Raw genomic sequence first — 25,289 nt, 5'->3', positions numbered from 1 at the left:
AGGACAAGTTAATGTGGAGACAGAGACATAGAGCCAAAAGTTAAATATTTATCTGAGGTCTTTTATTACCTCCCAAGAATAAGTGGGCTTGAGCAACTGTTAGGTATAATCCTAAAATGGCGATGACACATATGGATGAAAGTAACTGTAAAGGTCCTTAAGTTGCTTTATTCTGGCTACATATTCACCAAAGAATATTCCCATTACATTCTGATGTCCTATTTAGGTTTGCCTACAGTCAAAGAACAGGCTGACCAGTAGATACGACTTTTCTGTTCTATTTAGTAGATGATTATATCTCTCAAAATACATTAATAAACCGATACCCCACTTCTTGGGATATTAACATGAAATAGTGCCTAAACAATGGATCAAATCTGTTACTGCACTCAAAGTTGAGCTGTAAAACACACAGAGATAAGGATCGAACCCAGAATTGTGGAAATTAATATATTCTTCTGTGAAATCCTATCTAGGGAGATATCTGGTCTTTTGCGACATCTCCAGTCAAGGAAAATAAAGAACAGTAAGAAAATATCCAGAAATGTAAGCATACATACAATGTCATTTATTCATTTATCCATTTAAATAAAACAGTATCAGAAATACCTTCAGAAAGTTCACTAGTTCTAGATATTTGTTCCAGTTCCCAGCCAAGATGTAATGATTCATCCATACTTTGCTTCTGTGCCATTTCCAAAGTCATATTTTCTTCCATTAATTCTTCAATCTTTTTTCTATCCATATCACGTTCCTTTTTTATTGGCAGAGTAGGGAGAGAAAAGAAAGCTATGAAACAGTACAATTTCAAGCTAATATTGTATTACTTTATAAATTTCAATTATCAGAAACTGTATAAGTTAAATTTTGAGTTCCTTAAAATTTTCACAATTTGAAGCTCTTTATAATAATCAAGTATATTTATTACTGCTGGTCATTAAACTGATCAGTTGTCTGACCTCCTTTTAAAGTGATTTTTGGGGACACTGAAAACACTTCTTCAGAGTCATTATATTGTTCTAGTCACATAACAAATGACTTCTGATCCAATGCTAAATTTTAGCAATAGTTGTATTTCTATAGTCTAAAAAATGTTTACACAATATCTTATTAGGGGTTTCTGAAAAGAAGCAGAAAAATTAATAAATAATACCCCTTTGTAAGAAAGGCAGAAATTTCTTCTACTCCTGAACTTACATAAAATCAGCAGCATCTAATTTACTTAGTTCTCACTTTTCTGTTAAGACCTTAAGAACACTAGCCATCCTTATCACTATAGGGAAATCAGATGAATCTTAGAATTTTTACTTAGAAGCTATGTAATGGATCTACCTTATACACTTACCATTTCCATATCATGCAGTTTAGCCTTCAGTTGTAAATTCTCTTTTTCTAATTCATGCAATTTATCAGAACGAGCTCGAGTTCCTTCTAATTGGTCTTCCAACATGGTTTTTGTTTCCAATAAAACTTGATTGTCTTCTTTTAATTCCTATAAAAATTTCAAGTAGGCTTTATTGGTCACAAATGTTAATATGATAATTTTTAAAGTTCTGAAACATATTCTTTGTTAAAAAATAAGACATTAAGCTACCTTTATCAACAGGTCTATGCAAGATTAAAGGTACTGAGGAACAAATATAGTTGGTTTCACTTTATTTCCCAGAATTTAAATTATTATGTAAACAGGGGAGGGAGATGGGAGGAAGTTTCAAAAGGGAGTGGATATATGTGTACCTATGGCTGATTCATGTTGAGGTTTGACAGAAAACAGCAAAATTCTGTAAAGCAATTATCCTTCAATAAAAAATAAATTAATTAAAAAATTATGTAAACAAATAGCACCTATATTAGGATGAGTCTACTATAATTTTACATGAAATTGTCAGGGTATATTTAAATTCTTAAGTCACAAGGATAAGGAACTCAGTATAAGTAGTCTAGATTTTTAAGATGCAAATCTACATAGAATTGGGGCTTAATTTATTTAATAAAATAGATTTAAGTTTCTCTCTACTTGAAAGTGAAGAGTTTGGGGGTTTGAGTAAAATACCAAGACTACAATCAATATTCAAGTAAATCATAAACCAAGGCTTTATCAAAAAATACTTTACATAAACATCTTAAAATTACTATGTATGTTTTGAAGACATGTTCACAAATCTATATTGCTAAGTTATATGCCTGCCGTTTATAAGCTGGTCAAGCAAAAGTATATTAAAACAATGGCACACATGAGGACCCCTGAATAGTCCCACACATGCACCCATTTAAAAAAGTATAAAAGAATTAACAAGCAGCTTATCCTTGCACTCTATTGGGTCTATTTTCTGGTAACATTCAGGCTAAGTGTTAACTTTCTCTTACAATGTTTTCACTTGATATTGCAAACTCCTTCTTTGTTATCCCCATACCGAAACTGATGAAAATCTCCTCTATTTACAGACAAAGAAGAAATCATTGAGAAAGGAAAAAAGAATGCAAGAAGTAAGATTTCCAAATTCTTGCTATCAAACTCAACTTTATGTAACACAGAATTGCAACCATTAAATAAGAAAAACTGGTTTTCTTCTAACTTATTCATATAAAGAGACAAATGGCATTGGGGAGGTGAAGGAAGAGAGAGAAGAAGAGGAAGACAGATACTGATTTTGCTTTCACTGATCCTAATTTAGTATTCTGAGTCGAGAAGCAATCAGAAGCATTCACTTCTAGGCATGAGTTCAAAATTAGGAGAGGCATATATACTTTATTTTAACTTCAAAGTCTTCCCTACCTGTAATGCTAATTAAACAAAGGAATGAAATAAAACCTCCAATGAATAGCGTCCAAAAATTCCTTTTTACAAGTCTAAACAATATGCTGATCTATCATAAAATAAGCACCTGATGGTATTGAGCATTGCTCAATGAGTTTGCTCAATGTTTTCAAGAGTTCTTTACATTTACTAAAATGCATTTTAAATGCATTTTGAAAAATTGTAACTTTTAAAGAAAAAAATTGTGAATTGTTTAAATTATGCAACATACCTCAACTCTTGCCTTATAAAATTCAATATCATGTAGTCTCTCTTTATATCTGCTGACTTCACTTTCAAGCTTATCAACTCTGACGGCCTTCTCCCGAAGTGCATCTAATTCATCTCGATACATTCTTGCAGAACGAGCATCCGAAAGCAAATTCATGTTCTAAATATAAACACATACTAATATTTAAAATATTATTCTCTATTTTCAAATTGATAATGCTTAGGTTGTGCAATCCGATGAATTTACCAAAAAACCCCCATTACTTCTGTACTTTAAAAGTATGAATTTTTGTGGGACGAGGAAGCCGAGTGGTTAAGGAGACAGAGTGCTAAAAGTGTGAATTTTCTGGTATAAATATTATACCTTAAGTTATTTTTTTATGCGATATATAAAGTCTTTTTTTTTAAACCAAGAGTAAGAAGTATTTTTAAAATATACACTTCTATACAAATATAAAAACACATGCATACATACAAGTTTTTATATATAATGTTCACTACTAAGATTGTAAAAAATATTCAGGACATTTTAAAATAAGTAAATCTCTTCACATAACTATTTGCAATGAATTTAAGGTTAAAAGCTAACTTCAAAATACAAGATAGTAAAAATATAGACGAGGCAAACTACTACAAAAGTTGATCATTAGTTACTTTAAAGAACTGTTTCCATCCAGATATGTTATCAAAATCCTGCTGAGTTTTTAAATACCTCCACATGAATGATTACTTGCATATGATTAGTATACATCTCTACATCATTTGAAATAAATATTAAAATTCAAACTTTAAAAAGTCCTCCTGCAATCCTTTGAATAACAATAATTGAAGCATGATCCAGAGACATCTGAGGGTCTCTGAAAGCCTTCTGGGGAGTTCATCAGGTCAAAACTATTTTCATAATGATACTAAGACAGTACTTGCTGTTTTCACTCTCATTCTCTCATAAGGTTACAGTGGAACTTTCCAGAGGCTACATATATGGCATGTTATTAACTTAACAGACTGAATGCAGAAACAGATATAAAATCTAGTAGTCTTCAATTAAGGAAGGCATTAAATAAAGAGATTTGCAAAAATATAAAAGATTACTATTCTTCTAATTTTTCTGTTGTTTTGGAAAATAATGGTTATTTAGTTACCATATAATTTTTATGTTAACATGGAATGGGCTGAGTATTATTTTCAAATGAATTAATAAATATTTTTCAATTACTAAATTTCAAATATAGTTAATTCCAGTAAAGGGAATTCACATTAAATAATCCTCATTAATTTTTAAGAGTAAAGAAGGGTCTTGAGACAAAAAAAGATTGAGAATCACTGTTTTAGATGGAACACAAAAAAACCCTGCTACCAAGCAGTGGAACAGCAGTCACAGCATATCTAAAAATAAAGGTTATGATCCCTAGATTCATTCACCTAGAAAGGTCACAGGTTTATGATCCCACACTTGAAGCAACCCTGGAATTTAAAATGGCAGCTTGGGGGAAGTAAGGACAAGAAAGAATTTTCCAGCCTTATCCCAATCTTTATCATTTACGGCTTAAAGAAGACCTCTTGCACTACCTTCAAATGAAAACAAAACATTACAGAGTAATTAAAAGAAGCAAATTCTTAAATAGTTTTAGTTCATGATGAAAAAACACAAAGCTTCATAAAAGACATTTTAAAAAGTACAGGATCTACATGGTAGAAAAAGAGAAAAATTAAAATGCATTCTATTTGATGGAAGTTAACATAAAGCACCATAAGAGAGCAGAGACTTAGGGAAATAAATATACATAAGCAGCACAGTTTAGCAGTAGAGGTATTCCAGCTGTCAAGTCCACAGATGCCAATACATAAAAAAGGAAAACCTCAACTGTCCTAGTCCCAAGAGGTTCCCTGAAAGCTCAGCAAGGTTTGAATAGCACACTGATAGAGAAAAAAGAAAACTCCAAAGTTCTTTCCAGTTTTGATTTCTAGTTTTTGCTCTGGCATTTCTGAAGACAGAAACACTGAAAAAGTCATTATATTTCATTAAACCTCAGTAAGCAGTAAGGCAAATGCTGTAAATTATAAGGAGAAAACTCAATTTCCAATTGATATTATATAATGAAAGTTCCAGGTACTAACCTCTTGCTGCAGCCTTTTTAGCTCTATTTCCATTTGCTCTAGTTCTTGTTTACAGTCCAACAATTGTTCAGTCTTTTCCTCCCTTAAATGAAAAAAATATTTATTAAATAAAAAACTTTGTGCATTGAAAACTATGATCATCTGAACTAATACAAAATACTATCATTATTAAATATCTAACAACATAATACTGGTCATGACCTCAAGCTGGGGAAAAAGACAAAGAAATTGGCATTAGGAATTTATATGGTTGGATGTCATCAGACTCACCCTTAAAGTTCTCCAAATGCTAATAACCTCAATGACTAATGTCCTCATAGTTCATAATGTAGCTTTTTTTTCTTCATCTCTTCTGTCATTTCCTGATTCCCATCTCCTTACTCTCTCTCCCTCTCTGTATAGTCACAGACAAATTAGCTGGAAGAGTTCTTAAGCAAGGCAATACTAGCTGGGTCTGAGACTTTAAGGGTCTCCAAACTATTTTCAATATTTACAATGACCTAAAGAAAATAATACAGTGCCACACAGATATGTAAAATCTTTGACTCTCTCTTAGAGTTTCTACCCTGAAATCTGGACACTTTTGTATTTCTCCTAATACACTTTTTTCTTTTTACACTGTGTTCTAACTCCCATTTTCTATCTCTCCTTTAGAGTCAAGCTCCTCAAAATAAGTCTCCACTCATTGTCTCTGTCAACCTTCTGTTCTTAAATAATAAAAAAAATAAATGTTCATTATGTAGAACAATCTGCTTTTGACATCTCATATGCTTATATTTAAGTTTTTTCACCAGAGAAAATTTTTATTGAAGTATAGCTGATACACAATGTTATATAAGCTACAGGTTATTGTGCTTCACAATTTTTAAAAGTTATACTTCATAAAATATTAGCTATATTCCCTGCATTGTACAATATATCCTTGTAGCTTATTTTATATGTAAGTTTGTACCTTTAATCCTCTGCCACTATATTGCCCCTCCCCACTCCCTCTTCCCACCAGTAATCACCTGCTTCCTGTATCTAAAAATCTGTTTTTCTTGTTACATTCACTAGTTTTATTTTTTTGATTCCACATATAATCGGCATCATACAGCATTTGTCTTCGTCTGATTTATTTTACTTAGGATAATACCCTCCAAGTCCATCAATGTTGTTTTATTTATTTGGCTGTGTTGAGTCTTACATGCTGCACAAGAGATCTTCATTCCATTACGCAGGCTCTCTAGTTGCGGCCTGAGGGCCCTGGAGTGCAGGGGCTAAGTAGCTGCAGTGCACAGGCTTAGCTGCTCTATGGCATGTGGGACCTTAGTTCCCCGACCAGGGATCAAACCTGTGTCCCCTAGATTTCAAGGTAGAGTCTTAACACCTGGACCACCAGGGAAGTCCCATGTTTTTAAAATAGCAAATTTTATTCTTTTTATGACTGAGTAGCATACCATTTTCTCTCTCTCTATATATATATATCTTTTTTTTTTTTCTATACATCTTCTTAATCTAATCATCTGTTGGTGGACACTTAGGTTGCTTCCATATCATGGCAAGTATAAATAATGCTACTATGAACACTGTGGTACATGCATCTTTCTGAACACCACATTAACAAACTGATTAATAAAAACCATATGATCATCTCAGTAGGTGCAGAAAAAGCTTTTCACAAAACTCAATACTCATTTATGATGAAAAAAAAAAAAACCTCTGCAGAAAGTGGGCACAGAGAATAATAAACTGTATATCCAACAAAACCAGAACTAACATCAGACTCAACAGTGAAAAGCTGAACACATTTCCATTAAGATCAGAAACAAAAAACAATGCCCACTCTTGCCACTTTTATTCAACATAGTCCCAGCCACAGCAATTAGACAAGGAAAATAAAAGGAATCCAAATTTAAAGGAGGAATAAAACTGTCACTATCTGCAGATGACATACTACAGATGAAACTGAGCAAGACTCTGTCAGGTCATTCCAGGTACAAATCTTTTTTGTCCCCCATTTCTTGTTTGTAGGAAATAGGCTTCATTCAGCCTTCTGATTCCCTGAGATCTAAGGGCAGATTCAAACAGCTGCTACTCACAGAAGGAAGGGAATGCAGAAACAGAGGAGGAGCAGCTGAGAAACAATAGTCCAGCAATAAAGCAGGGTTCTGGTTCTTCCTCAAGGAATAGATCTAACAATATCTTTGAGCTTTTCTGCAGAACTAAGGCCTCCACTCAGGTGGAGAATGGTGCTCAGAGAATGGTTAAAATTTTAACCATTTTAAAATGGTTAGTTTTAAATGTACGGTTCAGAAGCACTAATTAATTTTACAATGTTAAACTATCACCACTACATATTCCCAAAACTTTTTCATCACCCTATTCAGAAATTCTATACTCATTAAGCAATAACCCTCCACTTCATTTTCTCTCTCAATTTGCCCATAAAAGATATTTCATTTAAGTGGAATTATTCAAATTTATCCTTTTATCTGGCTTATCTCACTTAGCAAGTTAAGATGGCTCATCTTATGGCTCATTCCACGGCTCATCCATGTTGCAGCAGCATATCAAAATTTCATTTTTTATGGCAGAATAATAATCCACTCATCTCACACGCTAGTAAAGTAATGCTCAAAACTGTCCAAGCCAGGCTTCAGCAATACGTGAACTGTGAACTTCCAGACGTTCAAGCTGGTTTTAGAAAAGGCAGAGGAACCAGAGATCAAATTGCCAACATCTGCTGGATCATGGAAAAAGCAAGAGAGTTCCAGAAAAACATCTATTTCTGCTTTATTGACTATGCCAAAGCCTTTGACTGTGTGGATCACAATAAACTGTGGAAAATCCTGAAAGAGATGGGAATACCAGACCACCTAACCTGCCTCTTGAGAAACCTGTATGCAGGTCAGGAAGCAACAGTTAGAACTGGACATGGAACAACAGACTGGTTCCAAATAGGAAAAGGAGTACGTCACCCTGCTGTATATTGTCACCCTGCTGTATATTGTCACCCTGCTTATTTAACTTATATGCAGAGTACATCATGAGAAACGCTGGACCAGAAGAAGCACAAGCTGGAACCAAGATTGCCAGAAGAAATATCAATAACCTCAGATATGCAGATGATACCACCCTTATGGCAGAAAGTGAAGAGGAACTAAAGAGCCTCTTGCTGAAAGTGAAAGAGGAGACTGAAAAAGTTGGCTTAAAGCTCAATATTCAGAAAATGAAGATCATGGCATCTGGTCCCATCACTTCATGGCAAATAGATGGGGAAACAGTGGAAACAGTATCAGACTTTATTTTGGGGGCTCCAAAATCACTGTAGATGGTGACTGCAGCCATGAAATTAAAAGATGGAGGGGGTTCATGTTTGGGCATGCACGTACACCTGTGGTGGATTCATGTCAATGTATGGCAAAACCAATACAGTATTGTAAAGTAAAATAAAGTAAAAATAAAAATTCAATTAAAAAAAAAACAGACATGAAAGGAAAAAAAAAGATGCTTACTCCTTGGAAGGAAAGTTATGACCAACCTAGACAGCATATTCAAAAGCAGAGGCATTACTTTGCCAACAAAGGTCCATCTAGTCAAGGCTATGGTTTTTCCAGTAGTCATGTATGGATGTGAGAGTTGACTGTGAAGAAAGCTGAAAGCCGAAGAATTGATGCTTTTGAACTGTGGTGCTGGAGAAGACTCTTGAGAGTCCCCTGGACTGCAAGGAGATCCAACCAGTCCATCCTAAAGGAGATCAGTCCTGGGTGTTCATTGGAAGGACTGATGCTAAAGCTGAAACTCTAGTACTTTGGCCACCTCATGCGAAGAGTTGACTCATTGGAAAAAACTGATGCTGGGAGGGATTGGGGGCAGGAGGAGAAGGGGTTGACAGAGGATGAGATGGCTGGATGGCATCACCGACTTAATGGACAGGAGTTTGAGTAAACTCTGGGAGCTGGTGATGGACAGGGAGGCCTGGCATGTTGCGATTCATGGGGTCGAAAAGAGTCAGACATGACTGAGCAACTGAACTGAACTGAACGAGCACATTTTGTTTATCTGTCCATCTGTTCATGGCCACTGGGTTGTTTCTAGTCTTTAGCTATTGGGAATAATGCTTCAGTGAACAATGGCATGCCAGTATATGTTTGAGTTCCTGTTTTCAATTTTAGTGGGACATACATAGGTGTGGAATTGCTAGATTATATAAAAATACTATGTTTAACTATTTGAGGAATATTCTAATGCTTTTAATACACTGATTTTTTTCTGGATGTTTACATATTTAACATTTTTAAAAATACAAACAGAGCAACCACTTCTGTGCAAAACTCTTCCCCACCAGGAGTATATTAACACATACTCATCTAAACTCGGAGAAGGCAATGGCACCCCACTCCAGTACTCTTGCCTCGAAAATCCCATCGATGGAGGAGCCTGGTGGGCTGCAGTCCATGGGGTCGCTAAGAGTCAGACACAGCTGAGCGACTTCACTTTCACTTTTCACTTTCATGCACTGGAAAAGGAAATGGCAACCCACTCCAGTGTTCTTGCCTAAAGAATCCCAGGGACGGGGGAGCCTGGTGGGCTGCCATCTATGGGGTCGCATAGAGTTGGGTACGACTGAAGGGACTTAGCAGCAGCAGCATCTAGACTAGTTTCTTCATCATTATTTTGTTTTTTACATTTAGCTCTTTAATCCATCTGAAATTCACTTTGAGGTATGTGAAGTATGACTTTACTGGAATTTCCAAAAGTGTTATCCAGGAGGATCTACACTTACTAATAAAATAATCCCTTTTTGCACCCATTTGACCATTCTATCTACAGTGATGAGGCTTCCATTCACATCTTCCCACTGACACTATTTATCACAGTCAGTCAGTCACCTATTGCCAAATCCAACACTATTTTCAGATCTTTGAGAAACTTAATGCAGTTCATGCCACTCTTCTTAAAATGCTTCTCCTTTGGTTTCCATGACTCTATACTCTAAGGATTTTCTAGTTCTCAATATATTAATTCTCTCATTCTTTTGCTGATTTCATGTTTTGTGCCTATCTTTTGGCTAACAACTATCAAGTTCTCATTATCTGTGCCACACACTTGTGCTATGCATTTTACACTCTGCCAAGCACTTAATCCTCACAAGAGCTCTAAAGAAGTAGTAGCTCATGACTGCAGCTTACATTTGTTGAGCACTTATGTAATACACACTGTTTACTTACATATTTACCTCATACAACAACCCTACAGTAAGCACTAATATTCCTATTTAACAGTCTAGGAAACTGAATAGTCTTAGAGTTTCAGTAACTTGGCCACAGTCACTCAGTTAGGAAGTGTTGAAAGCCAGGATTCACATTTTAGAATGCCTCTAAAGCTCATGCACTTAATCATTTGCTCTACCCGTTATTTTGTATATGAAGAAACAGTAATGTGGGTAATAAATGGGTAATAAATGACATCTACCTTTGACCACTTAAACACCTTTCTAGTATTTGTATTCTAAAAGAATACATCCTTCACATTCTTCATGCTCATGGGCAGTCTGATCCATTCCAAAGGTTTCAATTATGACTTACATGCTGCTGCATATAGTACTCTGCATGAGTATACTAATGATCTGAAATCTCTACTCTGCATCATGGGCCAGGTAGTCAATTATCCAACTGATCATCTCCACAGAAATATTTCAAAGGCACCTCAAACTAAATATGTCAAAACTAAACTTGTCTTTTACCTTAATAGTATTTCTCTCTCTTATGTTCCCTATCTGAATGAATGGCATCACCATCTAGACAGACACTACTTATAGGAAACTAGGAAATATACTGAAGACACTACTTTCTTCCTTAACACCTCCTCTTTAACCTCATCATTAAAACCCTGGATCAGGCCCAAACCACTTCTTGCCTGGACTGTCCTTCAATCTATCTTTACAATGACACCAGAATTTATTTTTCCAATTTGAATACTCACTAAAGGTCAGCTACTAGGTTGATATCTCTTTATTAAAACAGAAATCTGTTTTTAAACTGCTCTCCTATACAAAAAAATCTTCAGTTGGCCCCCACTGTTTAATATTCAAATTTCTCAGCACTGCACACATGACACTCTACTTACCCACTCCATCATTTCAACTTCATTTCCCCATGTCCCTCTTCATATTCTATTGCTGCTGTTTCTTCTGCTTCTACCCATCTGAGCCTTTTCAACTTACTTAATGCCTAACATTAGGTGAAATGTTACTATCTCTACGAACTTTTCCTGACACCACTCCCTTTTTTCCCCCAAGTCAAAAGTGAATAAAATTCACTTACTCTCAACTGTAGGGTATAGAGATTTGTAATATCCCTCCAGTTTTCATGTAATTTCATGACGGACAGGGAGGCCTGGCATGCTGTGGTCCATGGGGTCGCAAAGAGTCGGACACAACTGAGTGACTGAACTGAACTGATTAAAAGTTTATCTCAAAATTCAACTTAAAAATGGGCAAAGGAACTGAATACACATTTCTCCAAAGAAGATATACAAATGGCCAATAAGCACATGAAAAGAGACAACATTATTAGTCATGATGGAAATGCAAATCAAATCTATGGTTGTAATAAAAGGGTGTATAATAACAGGTATTGCTGAGGATGCAGAGACACTAGAGGCCTCATACTTTGCTGGTGGTGATATAAAATGGTACAGCCAAATAGTTTGACAGTTCTTCGAAAGGTTAAATACAGAGCTACTATATGACCAAGAATTTCCACAACTCAGTAAATACCTAAGAGAAATGAAAATATACGTCTATACAAAAATACACACATGAATGTTCATAGGAGCATTATTTAAATAGCCAAAAAGTAGAACACAATCCAAACGTCCATCAGCTCATAAATGAGTAATCAAAATGTAGAATGTCCATAAAAGAGAGTATTATTCAACCATCAAAAGGAATGAAGTACTGCTATATGGTACAACATGGACAAATCTTGACGACATTATGCTAAGTGAAAGAAGCCAGAAATAAAAGGACACATAATGTATGATTCCATTTATATATATGAAATGTCTAGAATAGACAAATCTATAGAAATAGGAAGTATATTAGTGGTTTTGAGGAGGCAGAGGCCAAAGGTGATGCAGTGACTGTTGATGGGTATGCAGTTTCTCTCTGGGGTAATGAAAATGTTTTAATATTAGATGGCATGGGATGATTGCACAACTCTAAGAATAAACTAAAAATCATTGAATCGTACACTTTGAAAGGTTCAATTTTCTGATATATGAATTATATTTTAATAAAGCTGTTTTTTTCTAAAAAAAAAATATTTCGCATGAGAGAAAAACTCTTTGGAAACATGGGATCCATGGAGACAAAGAGAATTATTAGAGGAAGCATTTGATAATGTTAAGTATTGCATAAAAGTGAAATTTATAAGGAATTACTTCTTCTTCCATCCAAATTACACTTTTACTCTGTATGTCAATAAATCAAAAGCAATTGTATTATGATGTACCACCCACAAGTATGCTATCAATCTGCATGTTCTTATTACAATTATTTATCTCCATTAGGTATAAGGCAACCTAAACTCTTTTTATCTACCATTATTCCACACTTCTATCACTTTAGTAAAGATCTATCCCAACAAAAACACTTAAAACAGATGTTAACAGAAGAAACCCATGAAGCAACACATTTTCAAAGGACAACAAAAGATATAGATGGTATTTGATGTAATGCTAGTTACTGAGAAAACTTGCTATATCTGGCATATTTATTTATTCATTAAAAATATTCATTTATATATTCCAGTCAACATGAGACCAAATTTTACTAATCTCTTTAAGTTGTCTGGAATTTTAACAACACTATGCTCAAGTAAATTTTATTTTAAAATCAAATTTTAATATAGTGCAAAATGTTAAATGAATTCACAGCCATCACTGCAGTTCTAATTGCATGCTTTATCTAAAGACTGAAGAAGATTGTGCTAAATTATATGGAACGAACTAGTGTTCACTGTTTAGGCTATCCATTAACTGCCAGTCAAACTAATAACAGCAATCTCTTCCCTAATTTTCATGATGCAGCTGTTTATAGAATATCTTGGGCGTATTCACTTCAACAGATACATAATACCGCAGACATTCACAATGAAAGCTGTATTTTCTTGTTTTCAAATTTTCCTATGGACTGTATATTTTTTCTACCTTGCACATTCAGCCACTTTCTTAAAACTAACTGCTTTAAACAATCAATAAACTTGTTATATGGTGGTTTTAAATTTAAAATCTACACCCCAAAGCCTAAATTTCAAGAAAACAAAACCCTCCCAAAAAAGGGGAAAAAAAAGGAAAGAAAAAGCCTATAACACACAACTCCTTTGTTTTTTAAAGTGCAATATAAAAAAATCTCCAGCAGAGACTGGTGGTGTCTTTACAAGTTATTCACCAATGTGACATTTATACTGATTTTCCTGTAATGATTTTTGAAAGTTAAATAAATATTAATTTTATCAGCACTAACCAATCTGAATATTTACCATTTTTAAGTACGTGACTCAGGCATTTCAATTACTCCATGCAGAAGATACACAAAATTATTTTTCTGTAATACTGTACACCAAAAATTCATTTTATAACATTAATTTAAAAAAAGCCAAACTTAACAATCTGTATCAGTGGTTGTCAGTATTTTGGATTTCATGGAATGAAAAAATAAAAAAATTAAGCAGACCTTAATTTGCCAAGGAAAAACATTATTTTATAAAAGAAAGGACATCCTAACACTAGAAGAATAGGAAGTACACAGATACAGGATAAAGGGCATCCTTTAAGTTGATAAGATTTAGCATTAAGAAAACTTTGATAGTGTCTTCATTTTGACAAATACTACTGAAAACTGTGACACAGCCTACCAACTGGGAACCGCACAATTTCATAAGCCTAAAAACATTGCATTTAGGTCACCTTTGCAACCATAAAAATTCAATAAGCCTTGAAAAGTAGCAACTTACAATTCCTGCCTAAGCCTTCTTATCTTGGCTTTAGCATCTGCCAGCTCCACTGACAGATGCTGTCGACTTTCTGTTCGCTTCATGCCTGGAGAACCACAAGGTGACTGTGCAGATGAAGAGGCGTGGGGTAGAAAATGAAGACCATCCCGCTCTTCAGAGAGTTCTACAATAGTCTAAGGGAACAGGAATCACAGAAGCACTTTTAGTATTTTACGTATCAGAGAACCAAACACACAACACTAGTCACTAATTCTAAGTATTATACTACAATATCAGAAAGAATCCATTGGTCAAAAATGTCTTATTTATTATCTTTATCATTAATGGTGAACTTTTTGTTTTTTGATTATGCCACACAGCATGTGGGATCTTAGTTCCCAACCAGGGATCAAACCCACACCCCTTGCATGGTGACTTAAAGACAGCACCACCAGGTAAGTCCCTTAACTTTGACATATTTAGCTGTCATTTTTCAAAAAGTTTCATTCAACAGTACATGGTTGAGTTATTTAGTAGATAACACAAGAACAAGACAATACTTTTTTCCCTTCCCAGTGTTTTAAGAAAAATTAATAAATTGCAGTAAAATCTGTAGAACAAATAGCAACTGTTGGAAAAGCATAGAAGATTTGTTGACACAGTAGAGAATTAACTCAAAATTATTATGTCTGTAACTGTTCTGTCCAACACAGTAACCAGTAGCACAAGAGGCTAATTTCAAGTTTTAAAAATCAAAAATACAGTTCCTTAGCCTTCTTTACTAGAACATTACTCCTATATCACCATTCCTATGCCTGAACCTCCAATCACTCAACTCTCCCCCTCTGCCCAGTCAAACAGATTATTCTTGGCTACTCTAGAGTTCCGATTTGGCCTGAAACTGCAATTAGGCTGTTTAATGTCACTCTTACTTTCTAATTTAACACTACTATGTCATTCTTTGACTATGGTTCGTTCACTCTTCGGGGAAAAAACAAAAGGAAACAAATATATACAGAACTCCTAGCTAGAGAATCTTCCAACAAGATCCCATCCAACACTATAATTGGCAATAGAGGCTTTACATCTATTTTAGATATAAGGAAACTGAGGCACATATAGATTAAATAACTTAAAAGTCACACAGGAATATAACACAAATTCAAGTTCAAGTCTGACTTACAATGCTACGTCATTTTCCTTACCTACTGTCAATTTTTCTATTCCTGTTCCAAGGCGATAAAGAACTCTAAAAAAACTAAACAAATAAAATACAGCCCCACTACAGAAGTTGTCATCCACTTTCAATTAAGCTCTTTCCAATGTCCATCAATTCTTTCACTGAAAATCTTGATGGTTTCCTGGTAAAATTTTCCCATAAAGGCAGATGTAAATATATTCCCTTTTCTCTACACAAGCCCCCAACTACAAACTGCTATCATGACTTTCAACAAATGAACTCTCCTTCAATTTGTCAAAGAAACAGAACCACCTGCAATAAATTCCTCCATTTTTATGCATCTCTTATTCCCAACACATATTCCTGACTTCTGTAACATTTTCAGTTTCTCTCTTCCTATTGCTTTTTTCTCCTTGTTCTTCAAAGACATACAAGTTTCTACTATCTAGGGAGGGGAAAAAAAAATCACATTTTCCCCTTTATTATCCTTCTACTTCTCTTTCAGTGTTACGTTTTGAAGGATGGTTTGCTCACTGACACTACTTCACCTGGTCTATCTACTTAGTATGTCCAGCCCAACTCCACTGTCTCTGTGGATAGTGTTACTAATTTCCACAGCACCCCAAGCTCAAACTTCACAGAGTCAGCTTTTATTTGCCTATTTTCTTACTGTCTCAATTAATATTGTCTCTTATTGTCGCTTTAATATTGCCTTATAACATCTCTTGTCTTTAACAAAAGTACCTGCATACATGTGTGTGTGTCTGTGCTCAGTCATGTCTGATTCTTTGTGACTCTTTGGACTAGCTCGCTAGGCTCCTCTGTTCATGGGATTTTTCAGGCAAGAATACTGGAGTGGGTTGCCATTTCCTCCTCCAGGGGATCTTTCTGACCCAGCGACTGAACTTGGCGTCTCCTATGTCTCCGGCATTTGCAGGCAAATTCTTTACCTGTGAACCATCAGTATCTGCATATAGTAATTACTAAATATCTGTTTCATACACAAACTAGAACTTAATTACATGCCACCTTATTTTTCATTTACAATGTGCTTTTTTAAAATAAATCAGATACAACCTTCCTTATACTTCCTTTGTATCCCTGATGTTATCCAGCATAGTAGTGAATACAAAAAGCTGTTCAGAAATATTTTACTGAATTATTCACAAAACAGAAAACTCAAGAAAAGTACTGAAGATACATATTATATTTGAAATTAGCAGGTGGTAAAATTAAAGTATAACAATAATTTCCAGTTGTAAACAAACAGAGCACAAAAGATCTATGGATGCAAAATATTTTTTAAAAAGAAAGAAACCATGGGGAGGGAGGTGGGAGAGGGGTTCAGGATGGGGAACACATGTAAACCCATGGCTGATTCATATCAATGTATGGCAAAAACCACTACAATATTGTAAAGTAATTAGCCTCCAACTAAAATAAATAAAGTAATAAAATAAAAAGAAAGAAACCTAGTATTAAGAATTAAGAGAATACCCAGAGGTACTTTCCATTTTGCCTTTTCTCTAATAGTGGTAGTTTCTCGAGCTTAAGAACTCCAAACATTTTCAAAAAGTCTGATAGGAAATGTTATTAAGGCATACTTTTAATTTCTGAAAAGCTTTCTCTGATCCTTCCAATCTTAGGTATTCCACTATCAGTTGCAAGTAATATCTTTCTTCTTTAAATTCATATAGTACAACATTTCGGAGAAGGAAATGGCAACCCACTCTAGAATTCTTGCCTGGAGAATTCAATGGACAGAGAAGCCTAGCGGGACACAGTCCATGGGGTTGCAAAGAGTCGGACATGACTGAGCGACCAATTCACACACATGGTACAACATTTAGATACATGTCTCTTTTTTTTGGTACTTGTCACTTAACAACTTTAATTACAGTTAACTCACTTGTTAAAATAATTTCCCTATTAGACTGTAACCATCTTTGGTTCTTCTTTGGAAGTCTGCTGCTCTCTCATACTCTAGTAAAAGTTCTTACAAAAAGCAGGTATTTATCAATATATAGTGAAGAATGAACATATGATACAATAAGGCTAAAAATTTCAGGTGATGATAATTACAGAAATCATCATTAAGGAAAAGTATCAGAGCAGAGATTTAGGCAAAGGTATTATAAAGGTTAGGATTACAAGCATTGGAGTTAGAATGGGCAAGTCATCTAACCTCTCTGAACTTTAGAATCTTCATCCTTAAAATGGGATTATTGTGCAGATGTACTAAGATTAAGTACACAATAAATCTATAATACAAAGCTTGGCCTAAACAGTGACAATAAATATTTAGTTTTTAGTAAAAGGAGAAGATCCTGCTGGAGTTTAGTAAAAGAAGATCCTGGCCTGGGGAGATCCTGCTGGAGAACATGCTACCCACTCCAGTACTCTTGGGCTTCCCTGGCGGCTCAGATGGTAAAGAATCCGTCTGCAGTGCAGGAGACCCAGGTTCAAACCCTGGGTTGGGAAGATCCCCTGGAGAAGGGTACAGCTACCCACTCCAGTATTCTGGTCTGGAGAATTCCATGGACAGAGGAGCCTGGCAGGCTACAATCCACAGGGTTACAAAGAGTCTGACATGACTCAGCCACTTTCACTTTCAAAAGGAGATGACTGAAGAGATCCTTGTTTCACAGCATTAAGAAAAAAAAAAGACGTATAATTAAAAACAATGTCACCAAATTATACTTTCTAGATCAAAGGGAAACAATGATGACAGAAGAGCAATAAAAACAGAGAAAAGGGCTCTCTGTTCTAACAAGGGGGAGCACCCCTCGTGGATAGCCTAATTCTGGCCATGCCAACAAATGGAGGATTTGAGTGCTAGGATACCCACTTGAACTCCCAATGTGAGTACTACCGCCTACTGAAACTGTTTTTACTAAAACAGTAAAAAGATTACTAACATAAAAAAGAAGATACAGCATATGGTTCAAAACTGACTGAAAATAAAGTGATCTGAGTATCTCAGGGTAGGTTTCATATATACTAGGGATGTTGTGAAACTCATTTGTTTCTTCCTTTGGTCTCACTGTCGTAAATTTTTAAAAAATTCAGCTGTTGCTTTAAAAAACATTTCTTTATTTCCTATATATTCTTCTCTTTTAAAGCCATAAGAAAAGCTAAAAATTCCCATCAGAAATGAATATATTTTATAGAGCAATGAGAAAGCTTTTTATTCCAAAAACATCTCTAGAAATTTCTCCTATATAGTCTTTCATTAGTCCCAAGACTAATCAAATTCTCCATAAATAAACTCAAATCTGTCTCTCTCATGTAAATTGAACGACTGATCAAAGTTTTACAGTCTCCAGAATGACAGAGTATTTTGGTCTGCTATTAAGAAAATATTACTCACCACCACATGCACTAACGTCTAGACTTCTCTAAAAATTATAAACTGCTCTCAAAGAATCCAACCAAAAAGTCTGGTGCAATTTTACTCCTTTTAAAAGCAAAGTGCTTTCTTAAAAGAGCTTATAATAATTCTTTTTTAAAAATCACACCTCATTAAACTGCTACAAAAATTTGAGACCTTTTGCGGCACATTTTATTCAGAACACCTGTTATTCTCCTTTAACACATTTTTTACAGTCTCAAAATGTGGCAATGAAACTACAAAATTAACCTTAATCAAATTCTTAAACTTTGAAAAAGCAATGGTTTTTCCACTTACATCAACGATATTTTTAGTTTTATACTTTTGCCAGAACTCTGGTTTCGTACTTGTTGCCAGAACTATAGGGATGAGTTTTTAAAAAAACACAGAACAAAGTCAGAGTAATTTAGAAGGAAGGGGAAAAGAAAATCCAACTGCAATATGTTTACTAGCACTTTGGGGCTCTTATGCATCCTTTCTGGTTCCTATGTTACACAAAAGACATATAGTACCTTATTACCTGTCCCTAAGAAACAGATTATCAATTCTCAAAAATCTCTTAAGTTTTTTGGAAAGGAAACTTTCATAATATACTAAAAGAAATTTACAAACCTCTGAATGTTCATCTCTCTCATCTATAAGCCTTTTTAGATGCAATACCATGTTTTTCAAGAGTGGTTCTATTTCCTCCTGAGACATATCAGTCACTTCCATCCATTGTAGATCAAACACATTTTCCTGATTATGGGTTACCTTTAGAAAGCAACCAAAATAAACAACTTTTAAATGGCTAATACTTAAAAATAGATTTTAGTACATTAAGTTAAATATTATATATCCCATATAATAAAAATATGAAAACCAAATATGTCTAAAAGCATTTGAAATTAACAAATGCTGAAAAAGCTTCTACTAAAAATTATTTTCACTAAATATAATCTTTAAATGAATTTATTTTTATCTTCTAACTAAAAAATAAGATTTAATTCAAGGCATTCCTAAGGAAAGGTGATACTATTATTTCTGACAACTGCTTTAATAGAATCAATTGATCATTTCCTTGGATAAGACTAAATAAATTGTAACTGAAATCAAAAGCTAAAGTTTTTTCTAATCCTATACTATATATATTATTGCACTTTTATTCTTAAAAAGCAAAGTTTTTACAGATTCTGAGGTGATACTATCACAGCACCTTAGGAGAAAAAGACTCCTAATAAAGATTTTTAAAAGAATGGAGAAGTTATATAAGTGAGATACTTATTTCTTGTTTTCCATTTCTCACTGTGATTCTGATATTTTGCTTTAACTTTCACAATAAACAGAAAAATAACACTTTCAAGAATGGTGGCAAATTCAGTAACGTGTGGCACTCAACATTTATTCAAAATAAAATACAACTCACAAAGCTAATGGAAACATATATGTAAAGGGAAAGTACCAACAAAACTGTATCTTATTGTGTACTAATATGCTTACTGTTGACAATATTACTGACAAGAAAGCAGAGTTCTATGAACATTAACTAACAGAAAAGAAAACATATGGAACACAATGTGATTGAAATAGAGATTATTTAAATATAACTCTTCCCCCTTCCATTTCCTTAGTTCTCTCTAATCAACATGTAAAATTTAACACACTGTAGTTCTAAAAACTAATAAGTACACAAGATTAAAAGCCCAAGACTAGACAGATGCAGAAATAGCAGCTTAAAAAAAGAAATCTTAACAAATATTAACTTCAATTATTTGACATTGCACATTAGGTCCTATATTTAGGTTTTACATGGATGATACAATCACTAATGTATTTATAATTCAAGCAATATCTTCAATAGAAATTCTGCTGTGCCCATTCATTAAAACAAAATCACTGGAGTGATATAATACATTACCTTAGCTCACTTTAATTTGAATTACAGGCAGTGATCCACATTATGCTGTTTCCATTCACTATATCATGCATGCTATGCTGTCTAACAAAGAAATATACATTCCTCAGATAGCACTTTCTGCCTATATCCCTATGGATAAAGTCAACAGTACATCTGTAGTCAGCACTGTGCCATTATAGATGATTCACTTAAGAAGCTATGTCTAAAGAAAAGAGGATGACCTAAAAGCAGAGTGCTTAAGTTGACTTGTATTTATTCTTGCTTAAGTTATGACTTTAAGTATTTGACTATATTTGACTTTTATTTATTCTTGCTTAAGTTATGACTTTAAGTATTTGGGGAGATATACAAATATAATGTATGATGAACTTCATAAAAAACACATGAACATTTTATACAGATTATTACCTCTTGAATATGTGCGGCAACTGCTGCTTTCGTATCAAAATCTAAACCTTGAATTCTTTCAATAAATTCTTCTTTTTTCTGACACTAAGGGAAATGAATAGAACAATCACTCATACTTTATAAGGAATAGTTGCTAATATGTTGTAAATAAGTAAAAACTCATTAGGCTAAAAAGCTTGGCTACAATGAGGGTTTAAACAGCACAATGAGGGTTTTGTTTTGCATTTAAATGATCTCTCTAATATACTTACCTAATAAAAAGATTAAAATTTAGAAATATTTATTTTAAAAGTAAGGTACTGAAAATCCATATTACTTGTATGCTGAAAAGTTCTAAAGCAGGTAATCATTACACAACTCATGTGAGGTCAGTAAAATATTATTATGCTAACTTTACAAACAGAGAAGTAAAGAATCAAGAACTTGTTTCAGGGAGGATAAGTTACTTGCCAAAAAACACAGTGAGTCAGTGGCAGAATTCGGAATATAGCCAAAATGCTCAGTCAGTCTTTGGCTGTCATCAAACAACACAGCCTTTCTTCTTGGAAAAAAAAATTCTGAGCAATTTTTACTTCAAACTTACAATTCATTCTCACATCTTTATCCTATCAATCTCAATAAAAGAAATCTCTTTTTGTGGCCCAGTTCAACACATATAAGATAATACAATAAATATTTGATTTGTTTCTAACAAAAAGTTACCAGGGGCAAAATTTAAGAATGTATATACAAGTACACATGTAGCAAGTAGAATAAAGGCAGCAATTCTTCATTGTGCACATTAAAAAAACCTTGATATAAACTAAAAGTGTTACAGTGCAAACCTTATCTTTTCTTTTCCAATCAGTACTGAATAAGAGCTTAACATGCATCTTCTTGTTTTACTCTATCTTCCCCCTACATCTCTTATACTGCAATCCAACTGTTTGTGTAACTGTATTTTTATAGCTACCAAATGAGAAGTGCATACAAAATAGATAGCACAGCCTTGTCTAGCTTAGTTGCATCTTTTGGGCCAATTACTGAACTCCTAGTGAAGGCACTAAACTCAAAAAAGAAAAATTGGGTCTTCTGTCAATAAGAAACTTAGTAAGGTTCTGATTTATACTCTACATATTACATTATAATATTCTGTTTCTACTGCCACACAATTTAACTTAATTAAGCACATTTCTATCAGTGCAGAAAGTTCCTCATCCTATAAAAACAAAATTATTAGGATAATACAAAAATATTTAAAATTAATTTACAAGAAATGTAAAGTTTTCAGTTGTAACGAGGAAGTCAGAGTTTTGGGGAACATGTGATAAAAATTACCAGGTTTAAAAACAAGATTTTTGGTCTACTAATATCTGACAGGCATAGTGAGAATAATTAAGAATGACTTTCAGATAGTACCTTTGTAGCATCTATAAAATAACTTTTTAGGTATGGTAACCCCAATTTTTAAATTTTATGCTTCCAAAGTATTGCCCAATAAACAGTTTGAGCCAATGAGCATACATTAAATAGCAGGGTTATAATAACTATGACTCAATGAAGAGTCATAATTCAACTGCCATACCTCTGGCTGATTTAAATTAAACATATACTACAGTTCCCTTTTCTAAGTCCTAGAGCCACTTTTTATATTTATACTATTTTTAAAAGCTCACCCTTTAACACAATCTCAACATAAATCAATGAGAATTCTTCCTTTACTCTTAAAATACCTACAATTTGTACTAAATCTCACCTCTATTCAAACTTTAGAAGTTTTAAGAAGGCTAGACTTTCTTAAAGAATAAACAGGCTAGACTTTCTTAAAGAATATAGGATGAAGTTGATAGGTTCTTGAAGGCTAGAAAAGAGAGAGTACCAAGATGGAAAAGAGAATGAGAAGACACTAATTTTGAAACTGAAAAATCAAAATATCAGAGTTGTCCTACACAGTACTCAAGAGCTACCTATGGCTGAGTATTGAAATGTAACTAGTGCAAATGAGCAATTGAGACTGCCATTTTATTTAATTGTAATTATCAATAACCTCAGATATGCAGATGACACCACCCTTATGGCAGAAAGTGAAGAGGAACTAAAAAGCCTCTTGATGAAAGTGAAAGAGGAGAGTGAAAAAGCTGGCTTAAATTCAGCCTTCAGAAAACTAAGATCATGGCATCTGGTCCCATCACTTCATGGGAAGTAGATGGGGAAACAGCGGAAACAGTGTCAGACTTTATTTTTTGGGGCTCCAAAATCACTGCAGATGGTGATTTCTGCCATGAAATTAAAAGATGCTTACTCCTTGGAAGAAAAGTTATGACCAACCTAGATAGCATATTCAAAAGCAGAGACATTACTTTGCCGACTAAGGTCCATCTAGTCAAGGCTATGGTTTTTCTAGTAGTCATGTATGGATGTGAGAGTTGGACTGTGAAGAACGCTAAGAGCCGAAGAATTGATGCTTTTGAACTGTGGTGTTGGAGAAGACTCTTGAGAGTCCCTTGGACCGCAAGGAGATCCAACCAGTCCATTCTGAAGGAGATCAGCCATGGGATTTCTTTGGAAGGACTGTTGCTAAAGCTGAAACTCCAATACTTTGGCCACCTCATGTGAAGAGTTGACTCATTGGAAAAGACTCTGATGCTGGGAGGGATTGGGGGCAGGAGGAGAAGGGGATGACAGAGGATGAGGTGGCTGGATGGCATCGCTGACTCGACGGACGTGAGTCTGAGTGAACTCCGGGGGTTGGTGATGGACAGGGAGGCCTGGTGTGCTGCGATTCATGGGGTTGCAAAGAGTCGGACACGACTGAGCGACTGAACTAAACTGAATTTAAGCTTTAACAACAACTTGTGACTAGTGGCTATTCTACTGACAGTCCAGCCCTAGAGCACAAAAAGTCTGGTGTTAAAAACAGAACTACAAATAGTTTTACTTCCAATTAGAAAGATAGGCATGAAGACTAAATAAGCATTAGCAAACTTTTTCCACTTAAAATTAAGCTCTTTTATCTTTATATTTAGTTCTTAAAGTGTTATGGGCACTGAAAGATTTCTAATTCTATTACAGTAACTAACTTCTAAGCCAGCAGATGATTGAGACTTCATAATTTCTGCCTTTTTATCATCACTCCTCTTCCCTTCAATAACACATACACATACACGCATAAGTCATAAGGATGTTTTGGGAGAGGTTTTCAGGGTACCTTTAGGGAACTTATAAAGCCTGGGGTCTTTAAAAGCCTCTGTATTTTAAAAAAAGATAATTAATTTTAATTAAATTAAAAGAATTAAATTAACAAACATAATTTATGCTATCAGATATGATTATCTGATAACATAAATAAAATTTGAAATAAAATAACACAAAGTGTTTTTCTTCAGAATCTCCTTAGGTTATACAGCTATGTTAAAATTTCTAACATGGACTCTGAACAGCAAAGGCCCATCCTTTAAGTCTTTCAGAAACTAGAGCCTCAAAAAGTTATAAAAACTTATTAAAATAAAATATGAAGTATTTTAACTTACCTGAACTGCACAACCCAGTAAAAGCAAAAGCAACTTTTTAACTTCTTCTGTGCCTTGTTCTGAAATAAAAATAATTACTAGATACAACATTTTACTTTAGTTCAACTTTGTGATAGTGGTAGAATTAACTCTAGAGATGGTATTCACAACTTGACCAAGGAATTAAGTTTCTAACTACAGTGGTAAGAGCAGAAGAAATGTGCAAGTATCTCAATTTTGAAAGGCGGCAGTACAGATAAAATAGCTTTCAAAGCTCCATGTGATAACAGATGCTAACTATAAATCCACTACTTCTCCATAAATCATTATATTACAACAGGATACCAAATTAAGAACTGCTGCTATAGAGACATGCCAGAGTCAGCCAAAATGGTCCCGAATAAGTCTGGCTTCTTTTAGGCCTATTGGTGTTTTTTTTCTAAAACATATATCTTATATGATTCATCTACCTATAAAATTTAAATGGCTTTTCCACTATGTAGAGTCATAAGAATCAAAACCTTAAATGTCAGTTACAGTGAAGCTGGTAAAATAAAGGTATATAACAAGCAGGATAAAAGTAATGGTCTGTAACAGAGCTGGAAAGTATATTCACTGTCCAACAGTATTCAATCCAAATTTTCTTAAAACACTGGGTTACTCCAGAATTTCACCATCAAGCCAACCTGTCTACAAATAAGTCCAAACTTTCTTTTCAAATAATTCCTCCTACTCTCCATGAAACCTTCTTAGCTATACTAACACCCTCCCCAAATATACATACCTACACATGCCACT

At 34.3% G+C, this 25,289-nt stretch overlaps 1 protein-coding gene across 8 annotated transcripts in view; it reads right to left on the bottom strand.

Moving 5' to 3' along the window:
- The window catches only part of CCDC88A (coiled-coil domain containing 88A), a 120,893-nt gene that overhangs the window by 56,142 nt on the left and 39,462 nt on the right, over positions 1–25,289 (bottom strand). For all 8 annotated transcript variants that reach the window (XM_069583296.1, XM_069583297.1, XM_069583298.1 and 5 more), the window contains exons 5-12: positions 24,513–24,571; positions 21,004–21,087; positions 19,311–19,451; positions 14,149–14,321; positions 5,147–5,228; positions 3,030–3,188; positions 1,346–1,492; positions 610–754 (exon numbers count right to left, since the gene is read on the bottom strand). In XM_069583296.1, the coding sequence (XP_069439397.1) occupies positions 610–754; positions 1,346–1,492; positions 3,030–3,188; positions 5,147–5,228; positions 14,149–14,321; positions 19,311–19,451; positions 21,004–21,087; positions 24,513–24,571 (990 nt within the window). The remainder of the gene's footprint in view (positions 1–609; positions 755–1,345; positions 1,493–3,029; positions 3,189–5,146; positions 5,229–14,148; positions 14,322–19,310; positions 19,452–21,003; positions 21,088–24,512; positions 24,572–25,289) is intronic.

This window comes from Ovis canadensis, chromosome 3 (assembly GCF_042477335.2).
Source record: "Ovis canadensis isolate MfBH-ARS-UI-01 breed Bighorn chromosome 3, ARS-UI_OviCan_v2, whole genome shotgun sequence".
Classification (NCBI taxonomy): domain Eukaryota; kingdom Metazoa; phylum Chordata; class Mammalia; order Artiodactyla; family Bovidae; genus Ovis; species Ovis canadensis.
The sequence above is the reverse complement of the archived record's forward strand: the minus strand, read 5'-3'. Positions and strand labels throughout refer to the sequence as shown.